At 52.3% G+C, this 13,358-nt stretch overlaps 6 protein-coding genes across 6 annotated transcripts; 2 read left to right on the top strand and 4 right to left on the bottom strand.

Annotated features, from left to right (window-relative positions):
* Positions 1-796: 796 nt before the first annotated feature.
* CORC01_12855 (5'-nucleotidase) lies at positions 797-2,923 on the top strand (the record flags this gene model as incomplete). Its single annotated transcript, XM_022624473.1, has 5 exons — positions 797-1,061; positions 1,122-1,177; positions 1,234-2,140; positions 2,194-2,346; positions 2,394-2,923. 5 exons carry the CDS (start codon positions 797-799, stop codon positions 2,921-2,923), a joined length of 1,911 nt encoding a protein of 636 aa, XP_022469019.1.
* Positions 2,924-3,208: 285 nt separating this feature from the next.
* On the bottom strand, positions 3,209-3,649 carry CORC01_12854 (glycerate kinase; the record flags this gene model as incomplete). The annotated part of the gene is made up of 1 exon (XM_022624472.1): positions 3,209-3,649. One exon carries the CDS (start codon positions 3,647-3,649, stop codon positions 3,209-3,211), a length of 441 nt encoding a protein of 146 aa, XP_022469018.1.
* A 1,506-nt stretch (positions 3,650-5,155) lies between these two features.
* Positions 5,156-5,728, top strand: CORC01_12853 (uncharacterized protein; the record flags this gene model as incomplete). The annotated part of the gene is made up of 1 exon (XM_022624471.1): positions 5,156-5,728. One exon carries the CDS (start codon positions 5,156-5,158, stop codon positions 5,726-5,728), a length of 573 nt encoding a protein of 190 aa, XP_022469017.1.
* A 253-nt stretch (positions 5,729-5,981) lies between these two features.
* CORC01_12852 (uncharacterized protein) lies at positions 5,982-7,121 on the bottom strand (the record flags this gene model as incomplete). The annotated part of the gene is made up of 1 exon (XM_022624470.1): positions 5,982-7,121. One exon carries the CDS (start codon positions 7,119-7,121, stop codon positions 5,982-5,984), a length of 1,140 nt encoding a protein of 379 aa, XP_022469016.1.
* Positions 7,122-10,118: 2,997 nt separating this feature from the next.
* CORC01_12851 (trichodiene oxygenase) lies at positions 10,119-10,527 on the bottom strand (the record flags this gene model as incomplete). Its single annotated transcript, XM_022624469.1, has 2 exons — positions 10,119-10,331; positions 10,501-10,527. 2 exons carry the CDS (start codon positions 10,525-10,527, stop codon positions 10,119-10,121), a joined length of 240 nt encoding a protein of 79 aa, XP_022469015.1.
* A 1,713-nt stretch (positions 10,528-12,240) lies between these two features.
* Positions 12,241-13,179, bottom strand: CORC01_12850 (dihydrodipicolinate synthetase; the record flags this gene model as incomplete). The annotated part of the gene is made up of 1 exon (XM_022624468.1): positions 12,241-13,179. One exon carries the CDS (start codon positions 13,177-13,179, stop codon positions 12,241-12,243), a length of 939 nt encoding a protein of 312 aa, XP_022469014.1.
* Between the last annotated feature and the right edge of the window lie 179 nt (positions 13,180-13,358).

Raw genomic sequence — 13,358 nt, 5'->3', positions numbered from 1 at the left:
TTTTACGAGCTTCATAGGATGGGTGTGGATCGATTCAACAGAGGCGAAGTGGCTTGATTTTTTGAGAGAATGAATGGCCGGATATTTTGATAGTACAACAAGCTATCTACGATAATTCTCTTGCTTGTTCTCTCGAATACGGCAGTATATTGAAAGGACAATATCACAATTGGTTTGAAGTCACCATTTCATAATAATCAAAATACCCTACCTTAGGTATTAAGTAACCTTACCTGCCAAAGGTGCCTTGCTGGCGAAAAGGTGAATCTCTGCAAAAAGTTGTCGAGGCAGCTGCTGCCCCGCGGTGGGGCAAAGCTTGAGGTAAGGTAAGGTACCTTAAGGTATGGTATACCTTAATTAGCAGGAAACTTATCGTCATCGGATGAGTCCGTGCTCAAAATAGAATCAGATGGGTCCACCGTGGTGCAGCTTCCTGTCACGTGCCTGTCCCCTCCGTTGTTAATCTCCCCTTTTGGTTGGCTCCTGCGTCCCTGTCGCCAGTGCACCAATCAATCACGGTTCAATTCACTGCCCCTGCCCCGCGCCTGTCCCCGCAGAGCTCAGCTCACCGCACCTACCGTACGGACGACGGACGACGGACGGCACGGCACGGCACCTCCCTATCACCCCAAACATAACCTTTCCTCACCTTACCTTACCTTGGGTACCTTAGGTAGCTCAGTTCAGCTCAGAGCAACGCTGTTTTGGGTTGCACTTCAACATCAACTTCCCTATCCGTCCCAACCGCATTGCTATTCCTAGACCACTTCTGCTCCCTCCCTTCTTCTCCCCTACCATGCCCAAAAACACCCCAGCGCCCGATGAGCCCGTCGTCACTTTCAGCTCGGGCTCTGACGCGCCGGTTGCCCTGCGTCTTCTCCACCTCAATGATGTCTATCATTTGGAGCAGGCGAGCGCTGAGCCGGTGGGCGGTATTGCTCGATTCATCACTGCCGTCAACGAGTACCGAGGCCACGAACGTTACCAAGGCCAGCCTGGGCTAGTGACTCTATTTTCTGGCGATGTTTTCAACCCCAGCCTCGAAAGTTCTGTCACAAAAGGTATCACCTATTTCCATCACGTGCCACTTGTCTGTCCTCACTTTTGCTGATGCGCTCCAGGTGAGCACATGGTGCCGATTCTCAACAAGATCGGCGTTGACTGCACTTGCGTTGGTGTAAGTGGGTCGCCGACGATTCTGGTGCTTTCTGGGATTTGACATGTTCGTCGTAGAACCATGACTTCGACTTCGGAGTCAAGCAGTTCGAGCACTTGACCGCCAAGTGCAACTTCCCCTGGCTCCTCGCCAACGTCCTAGACCCGGCTTTGGGCGAAAATGTCCCCCTCGGAAACGCCAAGCACACGCACATGATCACATCATCCAATGGAATCAAGATTGGCCTCCTTGGCCTCGGCGAAAGAGAATGGCTAGAGACGATCAACAGCTTGCCGCCAAACATTATCTACAAGTCGGCCAGCGAAACAGCCAAGGAATTAGTGCCACAGCTCCGGGCCCAGGGTGCCGACATCATCATCTGTCTCAGCCATCAGCGTGAGCCAAACGACAACAAGCTCGCCGAGAAGACCGACGGTCTCATTGACATAATCCTCGGCGGACACGACCATTACTACGCTCACAGTTTCGTGAATGGCACCCACGTACTTCGGTCCGGCTCTGACTTTAAACAATTGAGCTACATTGAGGTCCGGAAGAAGCAAGATGGTTCCGGAAAGTGGGACTTTGACATTCTGCAGCGCGACATCGTTTCCTCTATCGCGGAAGATCAAGAGACGCTAAAGCTCACCGAAGAGTTGACTTCCAAGCTGAAACACAGCTTGGCCAAGTCCGTAGGCTGGACAGCCTCGCCTTTGGATGCAAGGTTCAGCACCGTCCGGATGAAAGAGAGCAACATGGGGAACTTCGTATGCGACGTGATGAGGCATTATCATAACGCTGACTGTGCTATAATGGCGGCCGGCACAATTCGCGGCGACCAGATCTATCCTCCCGGCGCGATCAGGGTCAGGGATATCACCAATTGCTTCCCGTTTGAGGACCCCGTCATCTTCATCAGAGTGACTGGCCAGCAGCTTTGGGATGCCTTGGAAAACGGCGTTTCGATGTACCCGGCACAAGAAGGTCGGCTGCATGACAATCTTGAAGGCCTCGTCGCATGCTGACTAACGGGTTAGGTCGATTCCCTCAAGTATCCAACATCGAGTACACCTTTGACCCGAGCAAGCCGGCCGGTTCCCGTATTGTAGCAGCCACTCTCGGAGGTGGGCCGATAGAACCGGAAAAGAAGTACACCCTCGCGACTCGAGGCTACATGGGTAGAGGAAAGGGTAAGCTTGGAGCCCACTCGAATCGGATCATCAGCTGACCATGTTAGATGGATTTACCAGTCTGCTTGTCGAACCCGAGGGCGGTACCGCTGAGGAGATTGTCTGCGAAGAGAACGGCATCCTCATCTCCGCCATGCTGCGCCAGTATTTTATGAGCCTTCGCACAGTCGGTCAGTGGAAAAACCTCAGCGAGCATTGGGTCAGAGTCGCCGAAAAGTGCCACAGCCCAGTCGAGCAACGGAAGTTGTGGGAGACGCCGGCGGAGACGGGCACCTCGGACCCTAAGCCAAAGGTCGCGTCCAAGTCGTGGGCTGAGTGGATGGTCAAACGACACGCACTGAACACAAAGCCTCCCAAGGATGATTCGGACGACGAGGTTGACTCTGAAGATGAAGTGGATCGTGTCGCGCAGATTGATATGGAGATGCTCATTATGCGTAAGTTCTTCGCCAGATGGGCTAGCAAGGCGGGCGTCAAGGCTGAGGTGTGTGATCCTCTGCATGAGGGAGAGTTCACTGTCGACTGGACTCGTGTAATTGCACCTGTTCTAGAGGGACGCATTAAGATGGTCCATTAGAAGGCACAACGATATCGCAAAAATAGATTAAAAGGTATTCATTTGGAGTCAAGGACAAAGAGACGTTACAGTGTTCTTGACTCTTCGTTTCTTAAAAACAATCGATCAGAAGCACTTCTAAACCCATGTTGAAACCGACAGGATCCGCCTTCACCTCATAACTTTGCCGTAGCTTGGCGCCGACCAGCCGCAAACCGGTGCCCAATCCTCCAGAAGCCCCTCCACCAGGGGAGAGGCATGCGCTATCGTCGCAGAAAAAGCAGCCAGCCACAAAGACGAGGACTTCTATCGCTGCAGAAAGCCGCTCCATCTGCAGAGCACTGGCGCACTTTGCACAGCAAAGACTCTGGCAACCCCATCGGAGCCGGGCAACATGTTGTACCAGTTGACAGCAACATTGATGGTGACATCCTTGACGCGCTTGTTGATACTGCCAAGATCAATGTTTCTCAGACGAAGAAGGGATTTGCCTCCTGCGGCGATAGGAAGTGAATGTCCATCCTCATCTACAAGCTGAGCGCCAAGCGTCTGCAGCATTCTGGCGACGCCATCGCAGGTGTCAGAATCACCGTATCCGACGGCGATCAGCTTCTCGCCAGCGCTCAAAGTAGTGGCAAGGAGCTCGCCAATCTCAAAGTTCGAGGTGCGGCCCGGGTCGCGAAGGTGGGTAAGGATAAGGCTCAGTCCAGCAACAGCCGCCATTTCGATGGCGGCAGTCTTTGACATCCTGAGATTATCAATGCAATCGGGATGACCTCTTGGCCGATGACGGTGACTGGATGGAGCGTTCCGCCGGCCGCTGATACAAGGGCGCGAGTGAATCCCTTGCCTACGTCGACAAGGGAAATATTGCGAATGACAGCGAAGTCTGGTTGTGAGCTTCCCTGGAAGTCCGAAGGCCAAACAAGAACTCTAATGCCCTGGGACGTTGGAAGAGAGTCCATACTGTCTTGAAAGAATGTTATTAGAGAGCGGCTCCTTTTCTCGGAGCTGTAGTTGAGCCTCTCAGCCAGTACCGCAAGTATTCTCTTTGAATCAAACATATTAAAAAGATTTTTAAGCAACTAGATAATTGACACAGTACCTCTAATGGCGATGAATCCTCTAGAACATCTCCATACCTAATGCGGTCGATCAAATCCTCGCCTTCCTCTTCCTCTTGGAGACATGCACCAAAGGTTCTAGCAGTGACGGCCAAGAAACTACGCGAGACAACCGGTAACACCAACCCTTATGCAGAGTCCGACTATCCAGACAGGACCTTCGGACAGAAGTTACGAAAGACCCTTCTCAGGCCCTTCAGGATGCTCTTCACTCAACCGGCGCTGCAGATCACGGCGGTGTACAGGGCATGCATATATAGTATGCATATATGGTATGCGTAAGACGTTAACTTTGAACTAAACGCCCTCATAACTTTCCTTGAAACTCTTATGAAAACTGTCATCAAGGATGTTCTCACACAGCTTCTAACTAAAGCTCCCGTCAAGCCACATCATGTATGATTTACTAAAAATATTAGAACTACGATCACTGATCTCGAGGCTGCAATTCAACAAAGAGCTTAGACGATACAAGATAAAAGCGTTGTCGAAAGACCCTTAGCTACCTAGCCTTGAGCTTTTACATACTGGAGGCCCTCCCAGTCTGGACTCAACCTCGTTCATCTGAGGCATGATGGCTGATCAGAAGGCTCTATGACAGTCCAGAATTGGCTTCGTCGAAGTGTCCAGGGGACGGAAGAAGGAGTTTTGGCAGCCTACATGTGACTTACATGCACCCAGTAATAGAACAAAGGACTGGTCAATACTGTGTTTGTTTTCTCATATATCATAATCTCCTGTTACTTTTGACGGATACTGGGATGGTTTGATGGCCACGCTGCCACCACGTTCCCAGGCTACCCTCCTTAAGTTCTGAAACTGCGGACCTTTTCAGACTTTAGATTGATCATGTATCACTTCAAGTGTGAAGATGCTGCGGGATTCTTCGCCAATCCTGGCAACAGTCTCTGCAATACTGACTCAAAATGACAGGTAGGTAGGCAGGCAAGTTATATTAAGCAAGCAGTCGTGGTTCAAGAAGTTCTTCAAGTCCTGCGGGGATCTTTATCTGACATCCAGTTCTCAGCCGACTTTCATTCTCACCAAGCAGTCAAGCACACTGCACTCGTACTCAAGACTGTACTCGGACATTTTACTATTCACTTTCCCCGCTTTGACCACCCCCGCCATGGATTTTCTTGAGATTTCTCGTGATGCCATGTTATCACGGCTGGACTTTCCAGCTCACATTTGCATTCCAAAGATCAGAGTCGGCGCCGCCATCGTGCGCCCGGGACCCCGTGGAGATGAGACTTTGATCATCAAGCGCAGCCCCGGCCAAGGTCACTATAACTTCTATGAGATCCCTGGAGGCAAGATGGAGGATGACGACGCCACGATCCGAGACGCCATCATCCGAATGGTCGCTGAGTTGACCTCGCTTGAGGTGATTGATATCCAACATCCTCTTCCACCACTCTTGGACATCCGGCAGGAGGCATTGAAGGGTGCCACAGGACTGGATGTGATAGAAGGGAATATGGCAGAGCACGATCAGATTATCAAGCGTCCGGCCGTCCAGCTAAACTATGTCGTCACTGTTGAAGGAGATGGATCCGACTTCAAGCTGAATGAAAAGAGTCACGAGATGGGAGTCTGGGCTCGTGGAGACGATGCCGTTGGTATGAACATGGAGAAGAACATGAGGAAGATCGTAGAAGAGGCACTTTGCTGGACACCGGCCTTGTACGGACGGTGGTAAGGCGCTCAGTCGCTTGGGCCAGAATTGGATAAGAGACCAGTCCAAGAATCAGCACACGGAGTTTAGAAACATGACAGTTATGCGCAATTTTGACTCTTTATTAAGGGTATATGTCCAATGATTAAAAGTTCCGTGTGCTCACACACTGATAAGTTATGCAACGACGGTTCGCAATCCGGGATATCAAAGCTGAAGCAAGCCAATTACCAATCTCCTCCTCCGTCATCCATCGTTCTATCATGTTACGATTTGCTCAAATCGACGCCCTGGCCATGTTCTTGCCCTGGACCAGACCAGGAGCCTTCTCGGAGAAGAAGGTCTTGGCCTTGGCGGCGCTGACGATGAAGCCAGGCAGCTTCATCGTGTTGAACTGGCCAGTGCCCTTCTTCTTGCCAATCGTGACAAAGACCTGCGGCTTGAGTGTGAGCTTGAGGTCCTTGACCTTGGTCTCGTTACCGGTGAGGACGGCGTCGAGGTTGTCGCTCAGGTGCAAGGCCTGACCCTCGGCGCGCATGAGCTGCTTCGTCTCGAGGTTGCCGACGTCGCCGACGCCCCAGACGTTGGTGAGACCCTCGACGCGGAGGTCGTGCTTGAGCTTCAGGTTGCCCTGGGCGTCGAGGAGATGCTCGGGGATGAAGGAGGAGTTGGGGCGGACGCCGAACAGGGGCAGGTAGAGATCCGCGGTGAGAGTCTCGCCGTTGGACAGCTTGATGGTCTTGGAGGCGCCAGAGGTGTCGGCCTCGGTGACGCGGGCGTTGGTGACGAGCTTCACCTTGAGCTGCTGGAGGCTCTTGGCGGCGGCCTTGCCGAGCTGGGGCAGGAGGCCGGGGAGCGGCGCATCGCCGCCCACGATGAGGGTGATTTGCTTGGTGGAGCCGTAGGCGTGGCCGAGCTCACCGGCAGTCTCGACACCGGTGGTGCCGGCGCCGGAGATGACGATGGACTTGGCGGCCTTGACCTCGGACTGGAGGTTGTGCCATGCGGTGAGGGTCTCCTCGTGGGTGCCGACAGTCTTGAAGGGAACGCCGCTGGCGAGGGAAGAGCCGGTGGCGATGATGAGCTGGGCGTATTCCAGCGACCTCAGACCCTCCTTGGTCTCAACTTGAACGGTGTTGGTGGTGGGGTCGAAAGTGGTGGCCTTGCCCTGGACGAACTCGAAGGCATCGCGGGGGTACTTTTCGAAGCCGGGCTTGATCTTGTGGAAGAGAGTGTCGTCGGAGAACTCGCCGGGGATGAGGCCGCGGACGGCGGCGAGGTTCCAGTAGAGGTGAGTCGAGGGGGAGACGAGGATGACCTTGAGATCCTTGACCTTGGGCTGGGTGTACTTGAGCAGCTTGTGGGCGACGCCGATGCCAGCGTAGCCTGCGCCCAGAATCACAACCTGCTTAACCATTTTGTGCGATTGTTACTTGAAAGCAATTGAGAGGTTGAAAGGTTGTTAGAGAGAAAATTTGTTGGCAGCGATGACTTTGTAACGTAAGTAAGTCAGGTTAATTTCCCAAAGCAAGGGAGAAAGGCGAGCAAGTTCGTCGGTATTTAGGGGCCGGAGGTTGAGATTTGACGGTAGGGGAAAGCCGTGGGGGAGTGCGGCAGTGGACACCGAGGAAGAGTACCGAACGAGGTACGGTTGCTTGGACAAAGAAGTGTACAATGGAATAGAGGATGGGAGGCGCAGGGTATGAAGGATGGGTGGGAGCGAGGAGGTTAATGAATGATTTTATCGACTCAAAGGTAAAACCAAAAATCGGGGACTTTTTTTTTTATTTTTTTTAGGAGTAGTAGTAGTAGCTGAGGCCCTGGGCGTCGGCCGAATCCCTCCCATTCCCAAAAGATGTGATGTACGGACAGGTACCACGCCTGCACGCGCGCATAGTCGTGCTGCGGCTCGGTCTTTTTTCCTGTCCTCTCGCGCGGGATGGGACCAGCGAGAACCAATCCAATGTTTCAGACGAGACGGAGCGGCGCTCGGATTATTCAGCTTGAGCTTGCGTGTGACAAGCGAGATGAGGCTTGGTAAAGCTTGGTTTACTTTTTTTTTTTTTTTTTCTCCTTCTCCTTGTTCTTCCTCTAGAGTCTAGGGTCTTCTTGGGATTGTAATCAGACGCATGGAGCGGGTCGTTCGTGGTGGAAGACTGGGATTCGATGCTACGGATACAAGCAGAGGAGGACCTGAGAGTATCCGTATCCGTAAGCCGTACAACAGATGTACCGTTAAACAATGTCCGAAGCGCGTCCAGCACCATTGCACCAACCCCCAACCAACATGGTAGAGGTAGGGATCTGATGCGGCATGGGTTCGAATGGCCAGGCCGAGTCAAGGCAACGGCGGGTGCTACAGCATTAGTCAGAGGTAAATTAAATGATATTAGTTTTTCATTATGACTAATTTTGAAAAAGATTTAGGCTTAAACGCGCGCTTTCAAGGTGAATGGGGCCTGGAGATGCTGTCTTTTTTTCCGTCTCTTTTTTCCTTCTTTTTTTTTTCTGCGAGATCATATGCCTCTTTCTAGTTTCAACATGGCCTGAGTGCTTGCGCGCGCAGTCCCGCGAGAAGCTGGCGAGGCCGCCCAGATGGCGCGCTCAGTGGCTGCACTATGGCCCCCATGAGCCATGGCTCTTTGTTGCTGTACTGTGCCATTCAAGATGCCGCGCGCCGGAAGCAACAGGTCGCGACCCAATGAATAGCCTTTGCCCATCGTTGCTTGCCAAAAGTTGCATCGGGCCTAGACCCCCTTGCCAGCAGAAACATTAGAGTGGAAGATCATTAATGGGGGCTTTGGAAGTTGGTTTCCGTTTTGGCGGTATCTCTGAGGTATCCGTAGACTCCCGGGGCATTGCCGTAGTCAAAGGGGGGGGGTTTGGGCGGCGCATTGGTAATCCTCGCGCGCGCGCGTCGTCTTACCTAAGCCTTCCAAGGTCAAGTGGTGTCTACCTTATCCAGTGTCCGTATTCCGTACACCGTAAAGCCATCATCATTAATGGCTTGTATTGGCAGTATTGGTGGTGTCGGCAAAGAAAGAGTCCGTTTGCCGTATTTTCAGTTCAGGTGGCCCTGGCCTCGGTCCCGTTAGGCGCGGCGCTCGGGACCGAGTGGGGCGCCCTAAATCGAATAGGGTCACAGTGTGGCGCTAAGCGCCGCACTGATATCTGGGCCGTCTCACTCTCATTCTCAGCCTTCCTCTCTCTCTCTCTCTCTCACACACACTGACACGACATCTCTCTCTCTTTCTCTCTTACCTGAAGAACTCATCTACCAGTTTGGCGTGCCTCACGATTACCATCATAGCACGCTCCATCAACGGTTTTCTCGTATATATACCCAGCAGAAGTGAAGCACCGTTTTCACAAAGCATAGTTGACCACAATGTAACCACCGACGGTAATTGACGGAATTTAATGTCGCTCTCACGCCTGGATGATGCTTTCATGCCGCCGGCAGTTCGCCTTCACCATTGGACCTCGTTGAAATGTACTTTCTCGCATTTGATTGCTAATTAAAGCTTATCCGGGGAGCTATGACCCCATGGCGCCATCTGCGCAAACATTCGCACCACCTCCAGATGGATCCCCTTGCTGCCTTTTTCGGCAATGCAGCGGCAAGGTTATAAATTACATGGATCCTCTACCCTACATCAGCGTCCATCGTCTCGACTCTGGGAAAGTCTCAATTGTGACGGGATACGCGCCATGTGAAGCTCACATTATGCCAGCCTGCATTGGTCAGCTGGATGCTCAGAAACTTTTGACCATCGGATCATGGGGGAATCAGAATTTGCGCAAAGAGAACGTTGAATGACGTCTAACACTCACTGCATACCCGAACATTGCTGGCTTCCTCTGGGAAACGTCAAAAAGTACCCTTACAAGCCCCGCCTTCTCTATCCATTCTCGTAGTGTAGTGTAAAGTCATCGTTTAGGAATAAACTTGATGGACTCGGGGAAGACCCTCTCATCGTGCTGCATGATCCACGCCGACATTCCACTCGCGTAACCCCACAGAATATCTTGCATCACCTCCACCGGCGCTGACGCCCAGGCAGTCACGCAGGGGTTAAAAAACACCACCCGTTTTTATGAGTCCGGTACGCGTCTGAGCCCGGTACGCGTATGACATTTTCACATCAAGCAGAGATGATGGATTTAACTTCCAAAATTCAAGAAAAATTATTATAGCTTTCTCTTTATGTCCTTAGGACGTTGATGTCTTGTTGGGTGGTTTTTTGGCCGAGTGTTGACATAGGGAGCCTGGCCAGCGGCGGCATACTTTGCCCCCCGCGTGGTGTTGTCCACGTCACTTCATTAACCAAGTCCTCTTCTGGTGTCTGGTGAGATCCGTGGCAATCTCGACGGGGAACCATGACTGAACCGCAGCGCCTCCATGACTGAGGCCCTAAAAGTAACGCAGCTTCTCCAGAGTGGCCCAGTTTGGAACATGCTTCGGGTCCGTGGTAACGGAGAGAGAGAAGCTTGGCTCTAATCTTTTTGTAACGGCGTCTGAATTGCGTAGCAGGCGGTAACTGCGAACTCTGAGTGCCGAAGCTGTCGTCTCGATGCCGGCGACAAGCATCATGGTTGCTTCGCCAGTCAGCCGCTTCATCGTGTTCTAATTCGGGGGGTTAGATCTGATTACGAAATTGAGTGCATCACTATCGGCCGATTACGTTTGATGCCAGCCTCGTATGCTGATTTGGTCCGTCTGAACATCTCCGGCATTTGACCTGCCCTGGTCAACAATCGCAATGTGCATACATACTTCAGACGAAATCGCTCACCTTGGACTGCTCAGCAGGTTCTCCCATATTCGACCATAGTTTTCTGATGAACGGCCTATATGTCTTCAACTCTTATCATACAATCATGCGATCCAGAGGACCCTTACTGGAATAGCCTACATCAACCACGTCGTCCATGGAAAGTGTCTCAACCTTGAAGTTGAGCTTCTAATCTGGCTACCGCTCTACGAAGGCGATGATAGGTGTCGTCAACTGTGCCAATTCCTCCCTTACAACTGAGCTAGCTGACAGGAGGGAACCGGGTGATACGGGATGGTCACCAACGTTTTTAAAGCTGCACAATGCATGTCAGTACACCTTGAAAGTGAGGGAGGAGATTTGGAATAGGACAAGTGACATGTAGTCTGCAGCAAACCCCTCTGGAGTCATTTTTAACTGGCTACGCTTCTTGCTTCCATTTGCGTCAATGACATCCGCAGATTCCGAGGCAGGCAGTCAACTTTATCCAGATTAGCCCGGATGATGGGGCCTAGCATACATCACATGGTATCAGCAGGGGTCAGCTTGAAAGGCGTACAGCAGCGGAGCATTCACTACATTTCGTGGAGGCGTTTGATCCCGTTTGATCCCATGCGTTTTCCCCAGCGTACCACGTCGAACCAGACCCCACACCAGTATATCGCGCCGGCTAGCTCCGGGCCGGGAAACTTTACCAACGGGTGGAAGGTTACTATGTAGATTGCTAGAAAGTTCTGTAAAGCGTCGACGACGCGAGCCCAGCCCTGGGATTCTGGGTTTATCTGGGTCTTTCTGGTAGCGTCCGAAGCGATGCAAGGAAAGAAGCCTGGAAAGTAGACATAGGTTTCCATAGAGGGATACACTAGTGAAAGGCATGAAAAGACGTCAGTGTCTTGAGAGTGCAGCTTACTGTTGAAGAGAAGTTGAAGATGCAAATGTCTTGAAAGAGTGCCCGCCGTTTGGTCAAAGGGGATCACGGATAGGGGGGAGGTATTCGGGGTCCAGACATGTGCTTGGCTTGTGCTAGTAAGAGCCATAAAGAGGCATGTCGGCCGTTCCTGGCCAGTAGGCTTTCGCCACAGCCTGGACTTGGGTCCCCATTATCTTCAAGACGACCGCTTTGGCGGTATGCGATTGAACTCAGCTGATAGGCTCATTGTGAGCAACAGATGCCTCCACATCAGTTTCCAACCGTTTTGCCCCAAGTCGATCAGGGTTGGGGGCCGTGATTGATGAATCGACAGCTGTGTGGGCAGATAGCCTGTCTTGACTGCCGAGCATTGCTCCGGGGGATGTTCTCATTGATGATATTAGTGGCTTTTTGGAATGAGGTGTGTCATCGATCAAGAAGATGTCTCGAGCCATTCCGGTCTGGAAGCCAGCTTAAAGCGGGCTGATCACGCCAGTTGCCTTAGCTGTGTGGCTGCTTCCAAAACGCGGGCTGTGTCTCTCCAGCTCCGATGATTGGTTTTCTGAGACTGAAATGCGTGGGCATTCGTGGTTCCGTCTACATGGGGATAAACTTCTGGTGACAATGAGGCCTGAAAATGTAATGCGTACATGTACTCGCTGAAGTCAGTTCAAAGGCTGCACTGTCAGAGGAGACTCAGTTGAATTCTACGCAAGTAAGTTGTCATAGTCTCGTATACTTGTCAATACATAACTGCTCGGTTTCTACCATACATAAGTACGTACATGGACAGACTTTGGAGTTTCTCTGACCAATACCAATTTCTCTCACCACTGCACAGAATCCATCATCTATTTCACCCGCGAAAGCGAAGCCGCTGACACAGCAGCCAAGATTTCGTTCTCGGCTCCATCCTCCAAAGGCAACAAAGGTGACCTGACAGTCGCATGCTCCAAGATTCCCCTCGCAACCAACGCGTGCTTCAGCGCCACAGTACCCTCCATGTGCGATCCCCGATGATACACGGCCTTGGTCACCGGCAGCAACTTGTCGTGGATCTCCCTCGCCCTGGGATAATCCTTTGCCTTGCCAGCCTTAATCAACTCGATCAGAGCCTCAGGCGCAATGTTTCCGTAGCCAACCAGGAATCCATCAACGTCAAAGGCGGTGTGCAAAAGATATTCGTCGTGGCAGGTCAGAATCTGGAGATCGGGCCGCTCCTTTCGGATGAAGGGGATCTCAGTATCCCACCGTCTCATGTTTCGTACGCCGTTCTTCATCGCAAAGACACCAGGTTGCGCTGAAATATCGAGCAGAGTCTGCAGGTTATAAGTCGCCTTTGTGACGTCCGGGTATTGGAACAGGATAAGCGGCAGACCGCTGACCTCAAAGACTCGCTTGTACCGGTCCTGCGGAGCGCCGGGCTGGTAGCCGAATCGGAGCCAGCCGTGCGAAGGGTATAACAGACCGGCCGAGGCGCCGGCTTCCCGGGCGCGCTTGGCCTCGAGAGCGGCTACTTCGGTGCCTTCTCCCGTGATGCCGGCAATAATGGGGATGCGGTTATCGACGGACTTGACAAAGGCCTTGATGACTGCGAGTTGTTCGTCCTGTGTCAAGAAGGTGCCCTCGCCGGCGTGGCCGAGGACGACGAGACCCTTGACGCCGGAGATGCTACCAAGCCATGAGCCGAGACGGTGGATGGCGTCGTAGTCTACGCTGCCGTCCTTGTTGAAGGGGGTGACGGGGGCGGGAGTGAGACCGCGAAGGTCGAGACCGGCGTTGGAACCCATGATTTAGTGAAGTTGGTGGGGTCTTGTAATTTGGAAGTATTTGAGAGTTGTTTTAGAGTTGTTGGGCTTCAGTCTAGTGTTTGCTGCGGCTGCTGTGAAAATGAGTCGTGGGATACGTCCTGCGTTGGCTGTTTTTATAACAAGAATGAAGTATGACGAGAGCCTCACAATTGTCCTCT

Source organism: Colletotrichum orchidophilum (genome assembly GCF_001831195.1).
Source record: "Colletotrichum orchidophilum strain IMI 309357 chromosome Unknown Scaffold_168.1, whole genome shotgun sequence".
In the NCBI taxonomy this organism is placed as follows: domain Eukaryota; kingdom Fungi; phylum Ascomycota; class Sordariomycetes; order Glomerellales; family Glomerellaceae; genus Colletotrichum; species Colletotrichum orchidophilum.
This window is presented reverse-complemented; position numbering and strand designations above follow the sequence as displayed.